The sequence below is a fragment of the Dendrobium catenatum genome, unplaced genomic scaffold (genome assembly GCF_001605985.2).
Source record: "Dendrobium catenatum unplaced genomic scaffold, ASM160598v2 fragScaff_scaffold_943, whole genome shotgun sequence".
Taxonomy (NCBI): domain Eukaryota; kingdom Viridiplantae; phylum Streptophyta; class Magnoliopsida; order Asparagales; family Orchidaceae; genus Dendrobium; species Dendrobium catenatum.
In genome coordinates this window covers 256,672-273,794 of record NW_021319405.1, presented here as the reverse complement: position 1 = coordinate 273,794, position 17,123 = coordinate 256,672, and the positions used below count along the sequence as shown (strand labels likewise).

At 36.5% G+C, this 17,123-nt stretch overlaps 1 protein-coding gene across 3 annotated transcripts in view; it reads right to left on the bottom strand.

The window, feature by feature from the left end:
• Positions 1–17,123, bottom strand: part of LOC110092320 (cleavage and polyadenylation specificity factor subunit 1) — a 106,977-nt gene that overhangs the window by 30,261 nt on the left and 59,593 nt on the right. For all 3 annotated transcript variants that reach the window (XR_003701678.1, XM_020816823.2, XM_028697468.1), the window contains 3 exons: positions 7,811–7,905; positions 5,497–5,693; positions 4,558–5,345 (listed from right to left, as the gene is read on the bottom strand). Coding sequence is in view for 2 of the 3 variants with exons in the window: in XM_020816823.2 (XP_020672482.2) it covers positions 4,558–5,345; positions 5,497–5,693; positions 7,811–7,905 (1,080 nt within the window). In the remaining variant the exon portion in view is untranslated. The remainder of the gene's footprint in view (positions 1–4,557; positions 5,346–5,496; positions 5,694–7,810; positions 7,906–17,123) is intronic.

The window sequence follows — 17,123 nt, the reverse complement described above, 5'->3', positions numbered from 1 at the left end:
AGAACTTAAAAAAATATTGAATTTCATTTGGACATCATTTGAATTAAATTCAAACTTGGATAACTAAGCAAATGGCTTAAGTAAAAATTTAAGTAAGAGAAATTTGAACTTGCACATCGAACTATACATGAATTCTACAAGACAGCAGGGGACTACTTGAACTCGAATGAGTAGAACAATGGACTTGATCGAACTCAAAGATCAATTTGGGACATATGGACTTGATTCAATTGATTTCTAATAAATTCAAATCTAAGTGAATATAAACTTGAAAGACAACAAAAGCTTGGACTTGAAACAAGTGAGCTCAACTCGAACTTGGATTTGAACTAAAGTGCAAAGGATTTTGAATTGACTTGAACAACATGAACTATAAAGAAATTCGATGGAACACACAAGAATTGGGCTTTGGATGAATTAGCAAATCAAAGTCTAAATGCATCATATTCATCGAGGTGAACATCAAGTACTCAATTACCATGATGACTTCCATCAATTAGCCATATATAGTCTAGTTGCAAATGGAGGCATAACGATATTTCAATGAACCTTACAACACATGTGCAAGATGAGTCATTCACAATTGAAGATGAAAACCAAGTAATTATCAACAAGAAGAAAGGATAACTTGTGGATGAGAACTAGAATTTAAGCCTGCTACTTGAACTCAGGCAAGAATCAAGTGAACCAATGCAAAAGATATCTTGAACATGAACTAAACAGCATCATGTGGAGTTTGGAATATTTGAACAAACAACTCTTTTATAACATGCACATGACAATCGTCTCAAGTCAAATACAAAAAATATTATGAAAGGGCATGGCTTGATTGCAAGGTCACTACATGAGGGCCCTAGAAACATGATAATTGATTTGTAAACATGATTCATCCCCAAGCAACAATCAATAGGAATCATCACCTCAATTGAATGATTATCGTATAAAAGCTCCAATGGATGTTGTCGTTGACCCATGAAAGTTACTCCAACAAAACAATAATGAGCTTGACAGAAGCTTGTAGTGTCTTGAGGATACATGCAACAATTGCTAGAAGGATTGAAAGATGTTCAAGCAAATACACCAATTGCAGCAAACATACGCATATGCAACGATGACAATCAACGACGAAATCTTTTACTAACAAATAAATGAACTCGAGGGATATGCAATGAACACAATGATATCACACCAATCAATACTTGTGGACTTGCATATATATGTAGCCACCAATAGCAAGTGGATAAAACAACCTACCAATCAATGTGCATGAAGAGGTTGATGGCAAATGCGAACTCCAACGAATCACCAGAGGAGACTTGTTACATACATAAAATTCCATCTACGAGCAAATACAAAAAGAGAACTGCAACAGATATGAGCTCCTACAGGCTACTATAGAAGACTTCTATACATTCAATGTACCACTCACAAGCAAAATATAAATATTTTAAAATACCCCTACACGTGCACCGTTAGCTTCTATACACATAGGTACACCAAAAGGGGTAAAAGCAATTATAAAACCCGCATGGGCCTCGGCGAGCGTGTTATTGGTACACACGTGACGTCTAGGGATGCTGCGCGGGTTGACAAGTGAATTCAAGTCTGAAACCGATCCTTCTATACGGGTCAATAGAAGTCGACAGGGTTCGAACCAATAAACAAATATACGGTTGTGGCGATCGTTATATTTGTCTTAATACATTCATATTAGGCCTTCAAGGCCTATAACAATGAGAATTCACTATCAAGGGCATAAAGCCTACGAAATCCGATCATCTATCGACAGTCACACAGAGTTGACAAGGTTCAAGCTACAAATGAAAAAGCCCCCCAAACACCCCGATGATGACCGCGTTGATTGAAGATCTCAACCGGAAGGGTTAATTTCAGGCATCTCCAAATGCCTCCTAAAAGTCCACACAAAATCCAAACTCCGCAAATCCCAAATTCCAAGATATTTAAAATTGAAATAAATCCATCAACACTTAAAACAAAATCCATCCACCCTCCGCAACAGTTTGTCGAGGTGGACAAATTAAAATTTACTTCAGTTCACAAAAGAGCTAAATGTCTAGTCGAAAATATCAATATGATCCATTCTCAAACAATCTCCTGCCACTAAGGACGTGTTGTGTGTTTTGCCGCCAAATGGCACCGCATGATAAATGGTTATGACCCAGGGCCCTCTGAACCGAGTGGTTTTGCCGCCAAATGGCACCACGAAATACCGATTATGGCCAGCGCGGTTATGTTCCTTATTGACATCAAATCCTTGAGATATGAATCAATAGGATATGGTCGATAGGGCACAAAGCCCTATGTTAGCTAAGGTGGATTCAAATTTGTCCCCTTAGGCAAATACCCACCCCAGGTCTACAAGGAGGTCCCCTTGGACGAAGCAACCCATGGCTGCCGACAAGGATCCTTCTGTCAGGTTGGGTCGACTACCTCCTCTGACTAAGTAGACCAGGGACCACGATGGCCCGGTACGACGGAACCATGGGATCTTGATCGGGTCTATCATCCATTCCCCCACCATCCGCTTTAAGTGCTAGGTGGTGAAATTTCTTATTTTAAATATCAAACCCTTTCAAAAAAATTTCAAATCCAAACCTATGCTGCTACTATATGCCAGATACTATATGCCAGATAACGCGTATCTCTACATATCTGATTGACGACTAGCCTTAATCGAAAGTTCTCTCTCGTTATCGAGAGGGGTAATTAACTATAGGGCTTGCACCTATAGGAAACCAGAACTCAGATCATAAAGTCCTCACAAAATGAGGGCGAAATCTCTGGGTGGTGTCTTATCTACAAACCCATCTGCCTTCCAAAATTTACCTCGGAATTTATCAGTTAAAACTCCCTCACCGAATAAAAAGAAAAGCGGGCGGAGGCCGGGGCCGAATTTTTGGAGTCCACACTCCAAAGCTGGAGTGCCCACACGAGTATAAAATTCTTTGGTACTGACGGAAATACCGCCAAAACTCATTGAGTTTTTCACTAAAATATGAAATCGAGTGTCCGCATTAGCTCAACACTGACTCATTGAGTTTTTCACTAAAATATGCAATTGAGTGTCCACATTAGCTCAGCACTACCCCAATGCCAGCAATAGAAGCATTGTAATCTACTAAGATTGGAGTCGAGGTCATAAGGAGCTTCAGTTACTCGAAACTATCTTGAGCTTGTTTGGTCAAAACAAATGGAGAGCTTTTTAGAAGTTCAATTAGGTGTTACAATGAAGCTGCAATACTTGATGAAGTGATGAGTCAACCAGGGTTGACCTAAATAAAATTAAAAAAAATGATAATAAAAAGAAGCCAACTAGTGGAAAATCCTCACTTCGATCAACGATTGGGGTGTCAGTCATTCCATAATGGCCTATGTTTTTTGTCGGATCTATCCCCATGCCTACAACGTAGACTACAAAGCCGAAAAAAAATTTTGGTTACCAAATACCCATATTGATGGAATTGGCAAACAGTCGGCACTCTCAAAGAATTTCAAAGACTTGTCATATGTGTTGGACATGTTCTTCCATAGCTCGACTAAACACAATAATGTGTCAAAGTAGATGACTTCAAATTGAGCGAATATATCATATTCATCAAGCTCATGAAGGTGCTAGCACATTGGAAAACCCAAAAGGCATAATGGTCCATTTAAGCAATTTGACATGCATTTTGAAATTTGTTTTACACTCATCTCCTAGACGCATTTGGATTTGATGGTATCGACTCATCTCCTAGGTGCATTTTGGAGAAATAAGCAGTGGCCCCATGTAGCTGATTGAATAGATCATCAAATCATGGAATTGCAAATTAATATTTAATGATATTTTATTCACGATGCAACAATCAAAACACATTTGACAAACTCCATCCTTCTTCAAAATGAAGAGGATTCGTGCGATCCTGGGCTGGCACAAGGATCCACTAAACTAGTAGCAATCAACTTGTCCACTAAGGGCTTAAGTTCCTCGTATTCTTTGAGCAACATACAATAAGTAGGATGATGAGGTATGACAACCTAGAATGAAATCAATAGTGTTTTGTACTTCTTGCATAAAAGGGAGTCTAGCTGGAATTGACTAGGTAAAGACGTCGGAGAACTACTGCAGCAAAGACTAGATATTTTCATGTGGTGGTGGTTGTTTTGCGATTTCCTCCACCATAACTAAGGTTAAACCATGATCACTTTGCCTAAGAACCTACGCGAACAAAAACTAAGATAAAACTAACTTGCTATCGTTTTCAATGGAAGCAGTCTGCTTCAACGGCAACAGCACAATAGAGCTTGCAACTGATATTCCAATTGAGCGAGCAACAAAACAATATCATACCATCATTTAACACAATAGCACACAGACAAGTTTATGCATAGGGGAATGAAGAGATTTGATAATCACAGTTTTACATGGCACTTGACGTAGATGGAAAATTTAAAATTCTTCAAAGCAAATTGCATTATGTTTTGATGTCCTATCTAATTACACGACAAGATTGGGAAAAGATGGCAGGAGTAAATAAAACTTGCGGAGGTATGTACCTGGGGGTGAACCCTAAGGCGCTCCCTGCAAACCATAAACCAAGCTGGCCTGGACCCAGACAGAAATAAACCTTGATAACCAGCTATATTCTTAAAAACTGTGATTTTAGGTTGTATAACCATGTTTGATGGTTCCTCTCGTGCGGTGAAGTCTGTTGGCACGCGGATAAATCTCAAATTCCTAAACCTTGATGCGCTTATGCTACTTGGATCAACAGAATTATTTGGTGACACGACTTCCTCATTTTTAGAATAACTATCAAGACCCTCATATAAGTACGCCTGATAGCAAAGCATCGTCCCATCATTTAAAACAGCAAAAAGAAATGGTCGGCAGTATGGACCAGACCACCTTTGCATGACCAATTCAACAACCTTCATTTTTTCAGTAGTTTCCTTCCTTCCTAAGTCGGTAGACTCCTTATTAGTTTTACTCTTGATTTTCTGGTACGGTTTGAAAGGTTCTCTAACAGATCTGTCAACAAGATGTGACTTACCAGAAACAAACTTATCACAAGAAAAAACACATTTGAAATTAGGCACGTCATATATATCAAGGGTGCCACTTTCATAACAAAGTAAACAATATATGTCCCCCTGTTCATGATATGATCCATCATTCCCATCAATTGTCTCAGCAATTCCACTGGAAAGCCATGCATCAGTACTTGCTCTGCGAAGCCATGAATCTGGTCCTTTGTCAATATAAAGTGTGCATGCAGAGACTGAATCAGTTGAGTTAGCTAGTATCGATGGTACATAGATAGATACAGTGCAAGTCGAAAGATCTGCAGAGAAACAAACAGTAAAAATAAAGCAACAAAAGTACAGTTTTGAAGACATCTCCCATAAAACTAAAACTGAAATAATGCGCATCTCAAGAATATATTATGTTAAAAAGCTGCTTTTGACAAGTGGTAAAATGGGGGTTACACGTACCTCCAATAAGTAGCTGAATACTCCCATCAACCATCTTGAGCAATACATATGGATCTGCAATTGACGCAGAAGAAACTGTACAAGAGTCTGGACTGGAATTATGATCGGAATTATGCACACCAAAGGGCAACTCCTGGGTCATGTAAGAACCATCGAGAATGCGAGCACCTCTTGCAAAAATTTGAACAACTCGACGCCTGCAAAATTTTGCAATGAATGTCATGAAAAAAAATGCATGTTGTTTAAGTATGAGTAGACTGAGACGGTTTCATAGTATCAAGAGACAAAGTTTCATCAATAAACAAAAGATGAGAGCAGTATCTATAGACACTAGAGTAATCCATCATTTGAAGGTCAGTATAAATAGCCAGAAAGGACATACTCTGTACAGGATTGTCATATCAAATATGCCCGACCACAACATCCATTTTGTTTCAAATAAAATTAAGAAAAAGGAAAACAAGGAAGCACAAAGAAACATGTAAAGCTTACAAACATGTTCTGTTTCATAAGATCCTTGGCATCACTGCAGAACAGTCTAATAATAGCACAACGCTGCTTGGATTAAAATTCTGAAATTGCCAATATTGACAATTGAAGCTGTGGTTATTCAATCCAAAGCACCGCTGCATCTATTTCCATTATGTTGTCCACTCGACAAGATACATTTGAGTCCAATTGATGCATACATTTTCAATCTTTGTTCCGTAACCACAAAGATTTTCTCCATCACTTCCAACTCAAAATTCAGTTGCCCAAGAAAATCTGTGCATGCACATATGAAAAAATAAAAATAGACACAAAAACAAGTTGCATGATCCATCATCTCTGTTCAAAATTGGAACAAGCACACTCACAAAACTATATCTTAGTATCACACAATTATTTTAGTATAGACTAGAAAGAAACCAAAGCGGATATTAAATTGGCATGCCATTATTCCGGTTGGTTGAAGTGGATGGAGTGGAGAGATCCGTGTACAAAAAAAAATATGCCTATCCTAAAAGATACTAACACCTAAAGGCAGTCCTCAAATCAAGATCAAGATTACAAATCCATTTCAATTGCAAAAAGATTTGCAATAAATGATTTCATGCAGTTCTGATCATTTGACTTTACATTGGTGCGTCTAAGTCTTCACGATAACTGGTTCTCATGAAAAGTGGTTTGAACTTAAAAAAATTAAAATAAGGTTTCGATGAGGATTGTTGAGACCTACAATCTTTCATGTGTAAACAAACCACTATGAAAATGCCAAAACAACTCTAAAATCTCCCCTTTAAAAATGCCTTACCAATGATTAGTTACCTCTTCAAAAGTTGGCCTTAATTTTCACTTTGGGATCTAATTGGAGGAAAAAAATTGATAAAAAAGGTAGAAACCTACGGGCACACAAATACACATACATATATGGGTAATAATGCATCACGGTAATGTTAAGGTATGTTTAGTTGCTCGAAAAAGGAATACAATGTAAAAGGAATACTTTAGAGTTGTTTAGATGAGTGTTAAAGGAATTCATGAGATCAATTTTTTTGTTTGATTTGAAATAAAAAGAATGCAATGTAAAGTGCAAATGATAGTGGCCAGTGGCCAACATTGATAGTGGTGTGGCTGACGACAATCGGCCGGTAGCTATAGCGGTCGATAATGGGAGGCCGGCAGTGATGACCGGCAAAGGACGGTCAGCGGTGATGGCTAGAAGCAATGGTGATCGGAAGCGGCATACCGGCTATGATGGTGGCCGGAAGCGGCAGGCGGCAGGGGTGGTTGGCAGAGGGCAGCGGCGGTGGCCTGCTATGGTGGTGGTGGTCAACGGAAGTCGACGATGGCCAATGGCTGGTGGCAGTGGTAGTCAGTAGATGTCAGATGCAAGCAACGGCAATTGTAATTAATTTCTAATATATTTGGAACTCTCTCAAATCAGAGGAATTCCAAATACACCAAAAAATGAACTAGATGTGAATTCCAAATACACAAAAAATTTACACTGCATTTGTTTTGCTTCAAACCAAATACCAATATTTTCAACACCCTTGCATTTGGAATACTTTATACTCCCTTTGCAGGCAACCAAATAGCCCCTTAGTTGAAACAACTATCTTTAACAGTAATCAAACCAATTGAGCACAGCACATTTTTTATAGGTATAATAAATGATAATATGCCAGTGAAAAATAATGTACTAGGAAAACTAAAAAGACATTTTATTGTAAAACCTACCCAAACAACTTTATTGCAAGCCATGGAGTTCTCTAGAAAACAAAAATAACAATGTTACAAGTTGGTGTTAGAAATATTTTGAGGGAAGTACCTTCCAAATAAGTTGCCTGCGGCTATTGTAGTCCCCTGAACATAATAGTCGACCCTTTCTGTAACCTCTCCTAAATCATCAGCTGTCTCAAGAACCTAAATTTTATTCAAAAGATGTAACAATCAGTATTATCCATTGTATCGCTTTGACATTTGCAACCACAACCTGAAAAGAGAATGTTTATCATCTCACAATCATGTAAGTGCCTCATGCTTAACTTTATTTCTGAATCAATGATATACCAATGCAAAAAAATGAATAAAAAAGCACCACACAACTAAAGGTTTGTTTGGAAAAGGTTTTTACTACTTTTGTGGTAAGAAAAACTGTTGGTAAAAATTAATGTGTATTTGCCGCTAATTCAAATTTTTTACTTTGAAAAGCTGAGATTGGAAAAGCATTTCAAAAATTGTGGCTAAAAAAAGAGCTTTTAAAAAAATGGAAAACTAAGGCTTCATTTGGGACGGCTTTTTTAGTACTTCAAACTATTTTTTATTACAAAAAAAAAAATTAAAACTAAAAAATTTTTATATTAAAAAGTTGTTTTACAAAGCAATAAGAAAGAAGTTCCAAATAAAACCTAAAACTGTTCCAAAAAAACCTAAGAAGTATAATGTATGGCAAAAAATAAAAGGGTTAAAAAATCAACAGGCAACAAAGAAATTGTTCCAAAACTCTTACACACATCCAATTACGGATCCAAAGCTTACTGGACACGCAAGCCAATAGTTAGCCTATAAGCCTATGCATAACTAAGGCTTCGTTTGGGGCGGCTTTCTTATTGCTTCTTAAAGCTGCTTTCTAGTAGAAAAATTTTAATTTTTGTACTAAAAAGATGCTTTAAGAAGTAGTAAGAAAGCCGAAGCCTAAGTGGCACATGACTACTTCCTACTCATCAAAACATTTTTTGTACACTTTGAGGTAGATATTGAGAGCGACACTAACAGAGGGCACTTGATAGCCGACCTAAAGAGTATTTTTTCCATGGCTGGTAGATAGGCATCTTGAGCCAGTCATCAATTATAACCTTAAGCTCAAGAGAGCATACCTCGACCTGGGAATAACCCTTCACTTGAATATCAAGCCTACTTCGAGTGAGTAAACGAGCACCTTATTAGCAATATTGACTGGCTTGAGCGCCAGGCTTAAATATCTCAAGTGAAAATCGAACAATAACCTTGATACACTCACCATTTACGTAGATCTTAAGCCTTATTACATAAGAAGATAAACACATTTCTATTCCCTCATTTAAGTGTTTACTTGAACAGCACATATCGTGATTCACACTTACATTCACTACTTCCTATCAAAGGGTCAGCAGTAGACTTTCTTTGAAGAGGAGATTAGAATTCATTTAGTATAAACATTTATCTCCAAATGATATTTTGATACAACAATTAGATTATAATGATAAGTTCACTCCAGTGAGGTGAGAACCTCAACAACAACCTAAATCTGAACATCAATTCATAGCCACTGATCAAAGTTTAGCATGAATCACACAATGGTCCATTTGATCCTTTCTTAGGGGAAAAGTAGGACACAAAGCTTAGCTTCCTATGGGTAGAGCATGATTAAGAGAACAAACCTATGACAGCAAATCATTAACCCATCTCATATCTTCTAGTAGGGCGTATTTCCTTAAATTAATTCCCATTTATGCTGAATTTGAATTAGCTTAATGAAACTTGGTCCTTATCCCTTAGCATAGTTCCCTACATGTTAAGCTCTCCCTATTTAGTAAAGTCTAGTATAGACAACCAAAACCAGAACTCCCATAGGTTCAACTCGAGCTCCATCTCCATTCCTATGGAGTTGAACTACCTTTGAGTCTCTAAGGCAAGTCTAACCCAATTCTAGAAGTCAGACAGGTCTAATTATCATAAATTCATGTAATTGTAGATGCCAGATTATCTAAAACCTATCTCCCTAGAGAGTTTTAGTTATCTAAAACTTGTCTCAAAGGAAATGTCATGTTCTTTAAAACACATCCAACTTGAGAGGTTCCATTATCTAAAAAATATCTCATTGGAGAAGTCGATTCATCTAAACCTCTATTTGTAATGGTAATTCTCTCCCTACACCTTGTAGCAGGAATATTCTAGGTTGCATGTTGGACCTTTATATTAACATTTTCAAACATTAGCAATCGGTTCAACTCCACCCATGAGCTAATTATGCTTTGTTCCCCCAGTCTTAGCACCAATCATTTGGTTAGTTTTGATTGGCTTTCTCAATCCAATTAAAATCATCAACCGGGAACTAATTTGTCCTCTTAATTTGGTCTCCTTAAAACAAAATTAGAGTTTCTCTTAATAGATATCTCACAACATATATAAGAAACTATCATATCTAGGTTTTCTCACAAATCAAGAAAAATCAATCCTTATCCTCTTATGACCACACATACGTAAGAAAGTCATCCTAGATTTTTACAACCCAAAAGTCAAACCACCATACATAACACCTTTGGCTTCTTATAACCCGCGTGAGATAAGTCAACACCTAACCACTTCATGATACATATGAAGAATTAGTTATGTTCATTAACATTTGCGTGAAGAATCATCTATTTGCATCATCTACTGGCACTTGTCACACTGCCAGAGTAAGATCATTCACCCATTATCTATTCAATATATTAAGAATTAGTTTGGTTCATCACCATCAATGTGAAAAATCATATATTATACTATCTCTCTCTTTTTTATTTTGCTTTTTTATCCTTTCATTATTTTTTGTCCAAAATTATTTAAAATATTAGGTGCAATTTCTCAGACTTCTCAATTTATTAAAGCAAATTGGCATGAGCAACAAACTATGTGAGGTTAGAAAAAAATCATGCAAGCTTTACGATGAGCCTAAACTCGTGTTGGACTTTTGATAGAAAGTGTGCATTATATTTTAATGTGACCTTATTTCAATCCTCACTCTTTTATTGGGAACACTTGCAATGAAATACATGCAAGATCTTATATTTTGAACATTTGTATGCTTCTGGCACACACCATATAGGTTCATCTATCACTAGTCAATGGTTCGTATGCTTGCACATGCATTGTGGTGCAACATTTTAGTAGTTTCTTGAATTAAAGCTTATCTAATTTTTTTTTACTCGCACTCGCATAATTAGGTGAGTCATATTTTTCATTTTAACAATCATTTTTTAGTTCATTGTGCACGGTGAAGGGACGAGGCATTCTTTTTTGTATTTGTTGGCAAGCTAATAAAGTCAATGTGAAAGCATTTTTATTATTATTTTGCACTTTTTATGTGATCCTTCAGGTTTTTTTAGATACTTTTCTTAACTTGTATTACAGTTTTTATTCATTTTCCCATTTTGTTGCTTTATTCTGCTTTGACATTATTTCTAGCTTTAGAACTTTGCGTGAATTTTGGTAGCATTTTTGCACCTCCTTCATGAGGGATAAGGAAAGTAGGTAACCTCGCAATGCAAACAAAGATGTTTAGTTTCAATGCAGACGTGTTGACCAATCTTTTAGCAGAATGAGGTTTCCTAATTTGAATTTGAATAGTTAGCTCATTAACACCTTACATGAGGTCAAAATAGTTCGTTCTCGCATGACCAGTGATCCTATAAGATCCAACCTAGCCTCAGCAAAGACTAGAAGATCACCACAACACTAATGTCCTTGAAGGGACAAACCTAACTCCCTTGACCGACCATAAATCCTTTAAGGAACTACATTAACTTTGTCAACCTATTCTCTCCTAGCCATAGGTCACTTAAACCACAATGGATCTTATCTCTATGGATCTAATGGGTCAACGATTACCAACCCATTGACCCAAATCAATTTTTCATCAACTTTAACTTTAGTCTACACTAAACCTTAGCGAGTTCACCTAAATAAATCATATCAACATAAGCAACCTACCAATGAACTTCCCTAGGATAGACCTCACCCTAGGTTGTAGATGGATCAATCGCAATTCAATTTATACAAGTTTGATAGAAATCAAACATAGTTAGATTGATCTTGAACCTATAAGGTGAACCTGTCAGAACAACCCTAACCACATCTTTAGGACATAGATTACACATATGGTGAACCAATTTGCACAAAAATCATGCTCCAATCAAGCAAACTTGCAACAGGCTATGTTGCACCAATACACCTATTTATGAAGGCGTGTTGTATCCGATACACCGATACACGAATACGCCTTCGATACGGCACCGATTAGTGTCGGATACGGCTTAGCCGTATCCAATTAAAATATTCTTAATTTCAAAAGGACACGCATATCTGATACACGTGTCCATTGAAAAACAAAAAAAAAATCTGAAAAAATGACCCGTCGTATTTACTTCCGCGGCTACGAGCGATGTTTTCTCATTTTCGAGATGGATTTGAGTCTCTTGATGATATAAGAATATTAGAAATTGTTAATATTTCACTTGATGAACATGAATTAAAAGCTATGATATTTATTGAAGATGATATAGAAGTTCAAAGACAAACCACTGAAGAAGCTAATCATATCATTCCTTCTATTTAATTATTAAAACTTCATGTGCTAAACAATTTATGTTTGTGCTTTTGTTGTTGTACTAGACATTTAATGCTTACTTTTATTTTGATATTATAAGCTATAAGGCTACAAATGATGTTACTTTCATTTTTTTGTAATTTCAAATATTATGCTTTGATTGCTTTCTTAATTTTTATGTATGATTTATAAATTATGATACCGTGTCCGCACCTACTCGTATCTTGTATATTTAAGAATTGACGTGTCTCGTATTCGTATCGTGTCGTATCTGTGTCGCCATATCGGTATCGGTGCAACATAGGTAACAGGGTTCTATTTTAGGCCCACATAATCCGATTGTAGCTCACTAATTTGAATGTAGCTTCTTGATTACTATAATAATATAGAAGTTTAAGGGTTATTAAACTTTTTGCTTGACCCTCGATAACTTTTGTATTTATCATTTTGATTGATCTCAACATCTCGAAAAACATTCATTATCAGTCTCTTTTAAGGGGCTCTATTGGATCAGGTTATAAGAAATTAAACCTCAAATGCATCACACCACCATCACTCATCCTATTAAATAAAAACAAAAGAACAAAGCAAACTTAAACCAATTTTTTTAACCTAAACTAACAACCAATGCCCAATTAACCTCAATATTACCCTTTGTTTGCTGACAGAAAAATATATATGTATAAGTTGAGAATGTTAATTAACAGGGCCATTAGGCATGAAACATGAGATTTAATTAATCAAACAAACGTGTTTTCATGGGAACCTCAGTTAGCAAAATTAAAATAAATCTTGCTAGATCCTCCATTGCATTGAAGAAAAAATTATGGGATAAATATCCAATCAACATTCAAAGATTCTCATGTGGGTGTATTCCACCTTGTGGGATAATGATTCTTTACCATTGTGCAACACTTTCAAAGCACACAACAAGGCGCTAAGCACAAAAAAAGCATCTCACCGTGCTAATAAGAGCTTAGGGGAATGTGCAAGTGCATTGCACGCAAAAGATTGTGAGGAAAAAGGCTACATTATAAGAAGTGTTAGATCTTTGTTAAGAATTGAAGGTAAGGGAGCCGATTTTGTGAGGAAGAAGTGATACTCTTAAGGGAAAGAAAGTAGTGGTTCAGGTAGAGGAATAGAAAAGGAGAGAGATTGGTGCTAAACCATCTTTAAGGAAAAAATACTCTTCGTGGGGAGCCATATGGCATTGTGTCTCCATGAGAGGAAAACGGGATTAGCATTTTGTAATATTATTTTTGGAAATCACAATTTTCTTCAAAGGGGTAGTGTAACTCCTTTGAAAAAGGATTCATGTAGCCAAGCCCACATAGTGGGATAAAGGCCTGATGTTGTTGTTGTTTGTTGTTGGGTAGTATAACTCCAATTTTCTAAAAAAGCTTGCAGCTCTATCAAAGGCATTGATCAACCCACTCCCCGAAGCATCGAAAGGCATTGAATAAAGGAGCCAAGAGAGTTGATGAAAGGCAAAGCATCAAAAGATTGGAGAGATGAAGCCCAATGGGGATGCCAAAAGGATGGCACTTGAGGGGAGTACCGTGTGCATGCGTGAGTGTACGTTCGTGAACATATATTTGTGTCTGGATGTATGTATGTGTGTGAATGTCTGTGCATGCATGCTTGTGCTTGCGTGTGTATGCTTGTGTCCATGCATGTGAAAGCGTGCGTGTGTGTGTGCGCATGGACGAGCCCATTAGTCAATACGCGGTATGCATGCATGTATGTGTGCCCAAGCGCATACAAATATGTGTGTATGTGATGCAGACATCCGATCATGAAGATTTTCAAAGGAGGAGACGACGATCGACGGCCGAGATCTTTCCACCTTATCTTAATTTGTTATTTTGTAATTTTTCTTTTTTATTATGAATTTTTCCTTTTTACCCTTACTTAAGAGGGTCGTCCTATGTAAGCCATAGGGGCATACGTGTCTTGTTTTAGTTTCTTAGGCCAATATATAGAGGCCCTTGCTTGTGTAATGTGAGGATGAATTATTAAGAAAAGAAATTTTGTTTGCACTTGTGCTCTTTGGAGAGAACTTAGATGAGATTCCTATGGGAGGGAAGAGGAGTTTCCATCAGCCGCAGGATGGGTCCGGGCTCGTGGCATGAAGTCCCTTGGAGAAGGGGAAGGTATTACCTGTCAGCTGCAGGATGTGTCTGGGCTCACGGTTGTATCTTTCTTTCCCTAAATCCTTTTCTCCTCCTCCCCTCTCTCCACCCCAAGCCGTCGGCCTAAGGCGTCACCAAATTCCTTACCGCCGTCCACCTAATCCTCTCACACCCACCAACCTCAACATACCACCACATCTCCAAATCAGCCCCTTAAAGTCCACCTAACCGCCAGCCCATCTCCAACACCCCTAGCCAAGCCGTCGGTTGCCATCCCCCTCCCTTGCCTCCAATTCTCCAATCTCCACTTGAATAATTTCCTTTCTTGTTTAACTTCTTTGGGAAAGTCATTTAACTTTAAATCAATTAATTCAAATTTGAAATTTGAAACCTTTCCTAAAATAGAATCATATTTTAGGAAAGTTTCTAAAATCAAATTTAAAATTAATTTGATTTGCATTGGACATTAAATCTCATCCTAATTAGTAAATCCCAATGAGGAAAGTGAATTCGGCCATCCCTCCAAAATCCCATGAATTTTAAATTTTAAATTTCAAATTTCAAACTCCTCTTAATTGCTTTCCTAAAATAGTTTCTTATTGATTAGGAAAGTTTCCTAATTAAATTCAAATCATTATTTGAATTTAAATACTTTCTTATTTGATGAATTAGTTTAGGAAATTTCTTTCCTTTGAATAAAATCTGAAATCAGATTTTAAATCTTATTTCCAATCAATAATTAAAGTCATGGGTCCACATACATTGAACCTAGACACCCTCTCTCTCCCATCTTTGGCCGGCCCCCTCCCCCTTCCCCATTTAATTAATTAGCTCATTAATATCACCCCAATCAAGCCCTTAATTCCTCTAAACAAATCCCCAATTAAACCCATTCATAGGCCGGCATACCCCCCCCCCTCGTTCTACATCAGTATGTGTGCAAGCGGCAAACTGCAAGCATGTGCATGAGCATATGTATAATGTTTTTAACTTCCTACATGAGTTCATCTACTTGCAAGTTTTTCTTCTTTTTATTTCTTCTTTTTTTCATTTCCTAGCGAATATCTCATCTTGATGTGGCCTCAAGTAAGGTAAAAAGCTTCGATGTGATTCAATACACATCATTCAACAATTATAGACCCTTTTGTGATTGCAGCTCAAATCGATTGAACCTAATTGTGGTTTGCTTTACTAACTAATTTGTGCAATAAACATTTAAATAATAGCATACGAATTCATTCCATCAAGAAAAGAGCAATTATAAAATAAGAGAATATGAGAAGAAAAGTATGTTCATTTGCGCCCATATCTGACATTCAAAATAAGGAAATGAAAAGGGGGAGAGGGAGATAGAGTAAGAACAGAGAGGGAGATAGAGAGAGTCCTAAATAGAAGCTTATACTCCTTTCCATTAACATCAATAGCCTTATCTAAACTTTTTGGGGCTGGCCTTGCAAATCCTCATTAACTTATTTTTGTCGAGTACAACATGACCTAATAACTCCATTGTGTGTAAATCATTTCCACAACTTCTATCCATGCGAAATCAAACTTAAATAGCAAATGACAAGATGAAAAATATCTAATCTATCATACTCTTATGTATATCATCACAGTATCCCACAAGTTATTAAATAAACAAAAATAGATAATTTGAAAGGCAGTCCATATTAATATCGGAAGAAGCACTTAAGAAGGAACCATTCACTTAACTGCATGCGCATTGAGCTCAAACCACCAACAAAATAAGACTTAACAGGCACCAACCATATGCAACATAACTGCTGATAGTACCATAAAATTAAAATAAAAAAATAAAACTGATATCTTCCTGAAAAAGAAGACATAAAATGGGTCATTTAAAAAGTGATATTACTGATAAATTCCAGTCAAATGCATGCTGCTTCATAAAACATCATTTTAGATTCAGCTCCTTTTTTGGAATGAATCTTAAAACCACGAATCATATACCCATTGATGAAGATCCCTATGACTTCAAGATTGAATGATTGCTACTTCAAGATCAGCAAATTTTTGTTAGATATGTTAATATTTTTATTCTTGCCTATTGATATCAGTATATTGTGTATTGTTACATCTTGTAATATCCTCTTGTATCTCTACGCCTTATCATTATTAATGAGAAGGGGTTGGTCCAAGTTTTTTATCAAAAAATTAAAAAATAGTGAATTCAATGCAGACACAGATGCTAGTTAAACAATAAAGAATACTAGATGGTCATAATCTCATTGTTTTACCAAATAGTAACTTGTTTGAAAGGTACCAGTCTTTGAAAGGGCAGCAAAACATCTAAAGCCAAATTGGTATTCATCATGTAGCAGGCAATAAGGTCAACCATAAGACTTATCATTCAATACTAGAAACTCAAGATGTAACTGTCTTAACACTTGAATTGTGTGAAACAGGGATCTTCCCTTCATAAAAAATAAATAAAATAAAATAAAATTTGAAAAAAAAAAATTAAAAAAAAGGATCTTCCCTTCATATACTTTCCTCCAATGCCTTTAGAATGACATTGTTTTAGCCTAAACCATGAAATAGTTTATAGATTTTACTTGTGAAGAGAAAAAAAGGAGGCATTAGACTGGTAAATCAAGTAAATGTAGTAACAATGCATCAGAAGAGGGAGAAGATATGGACAT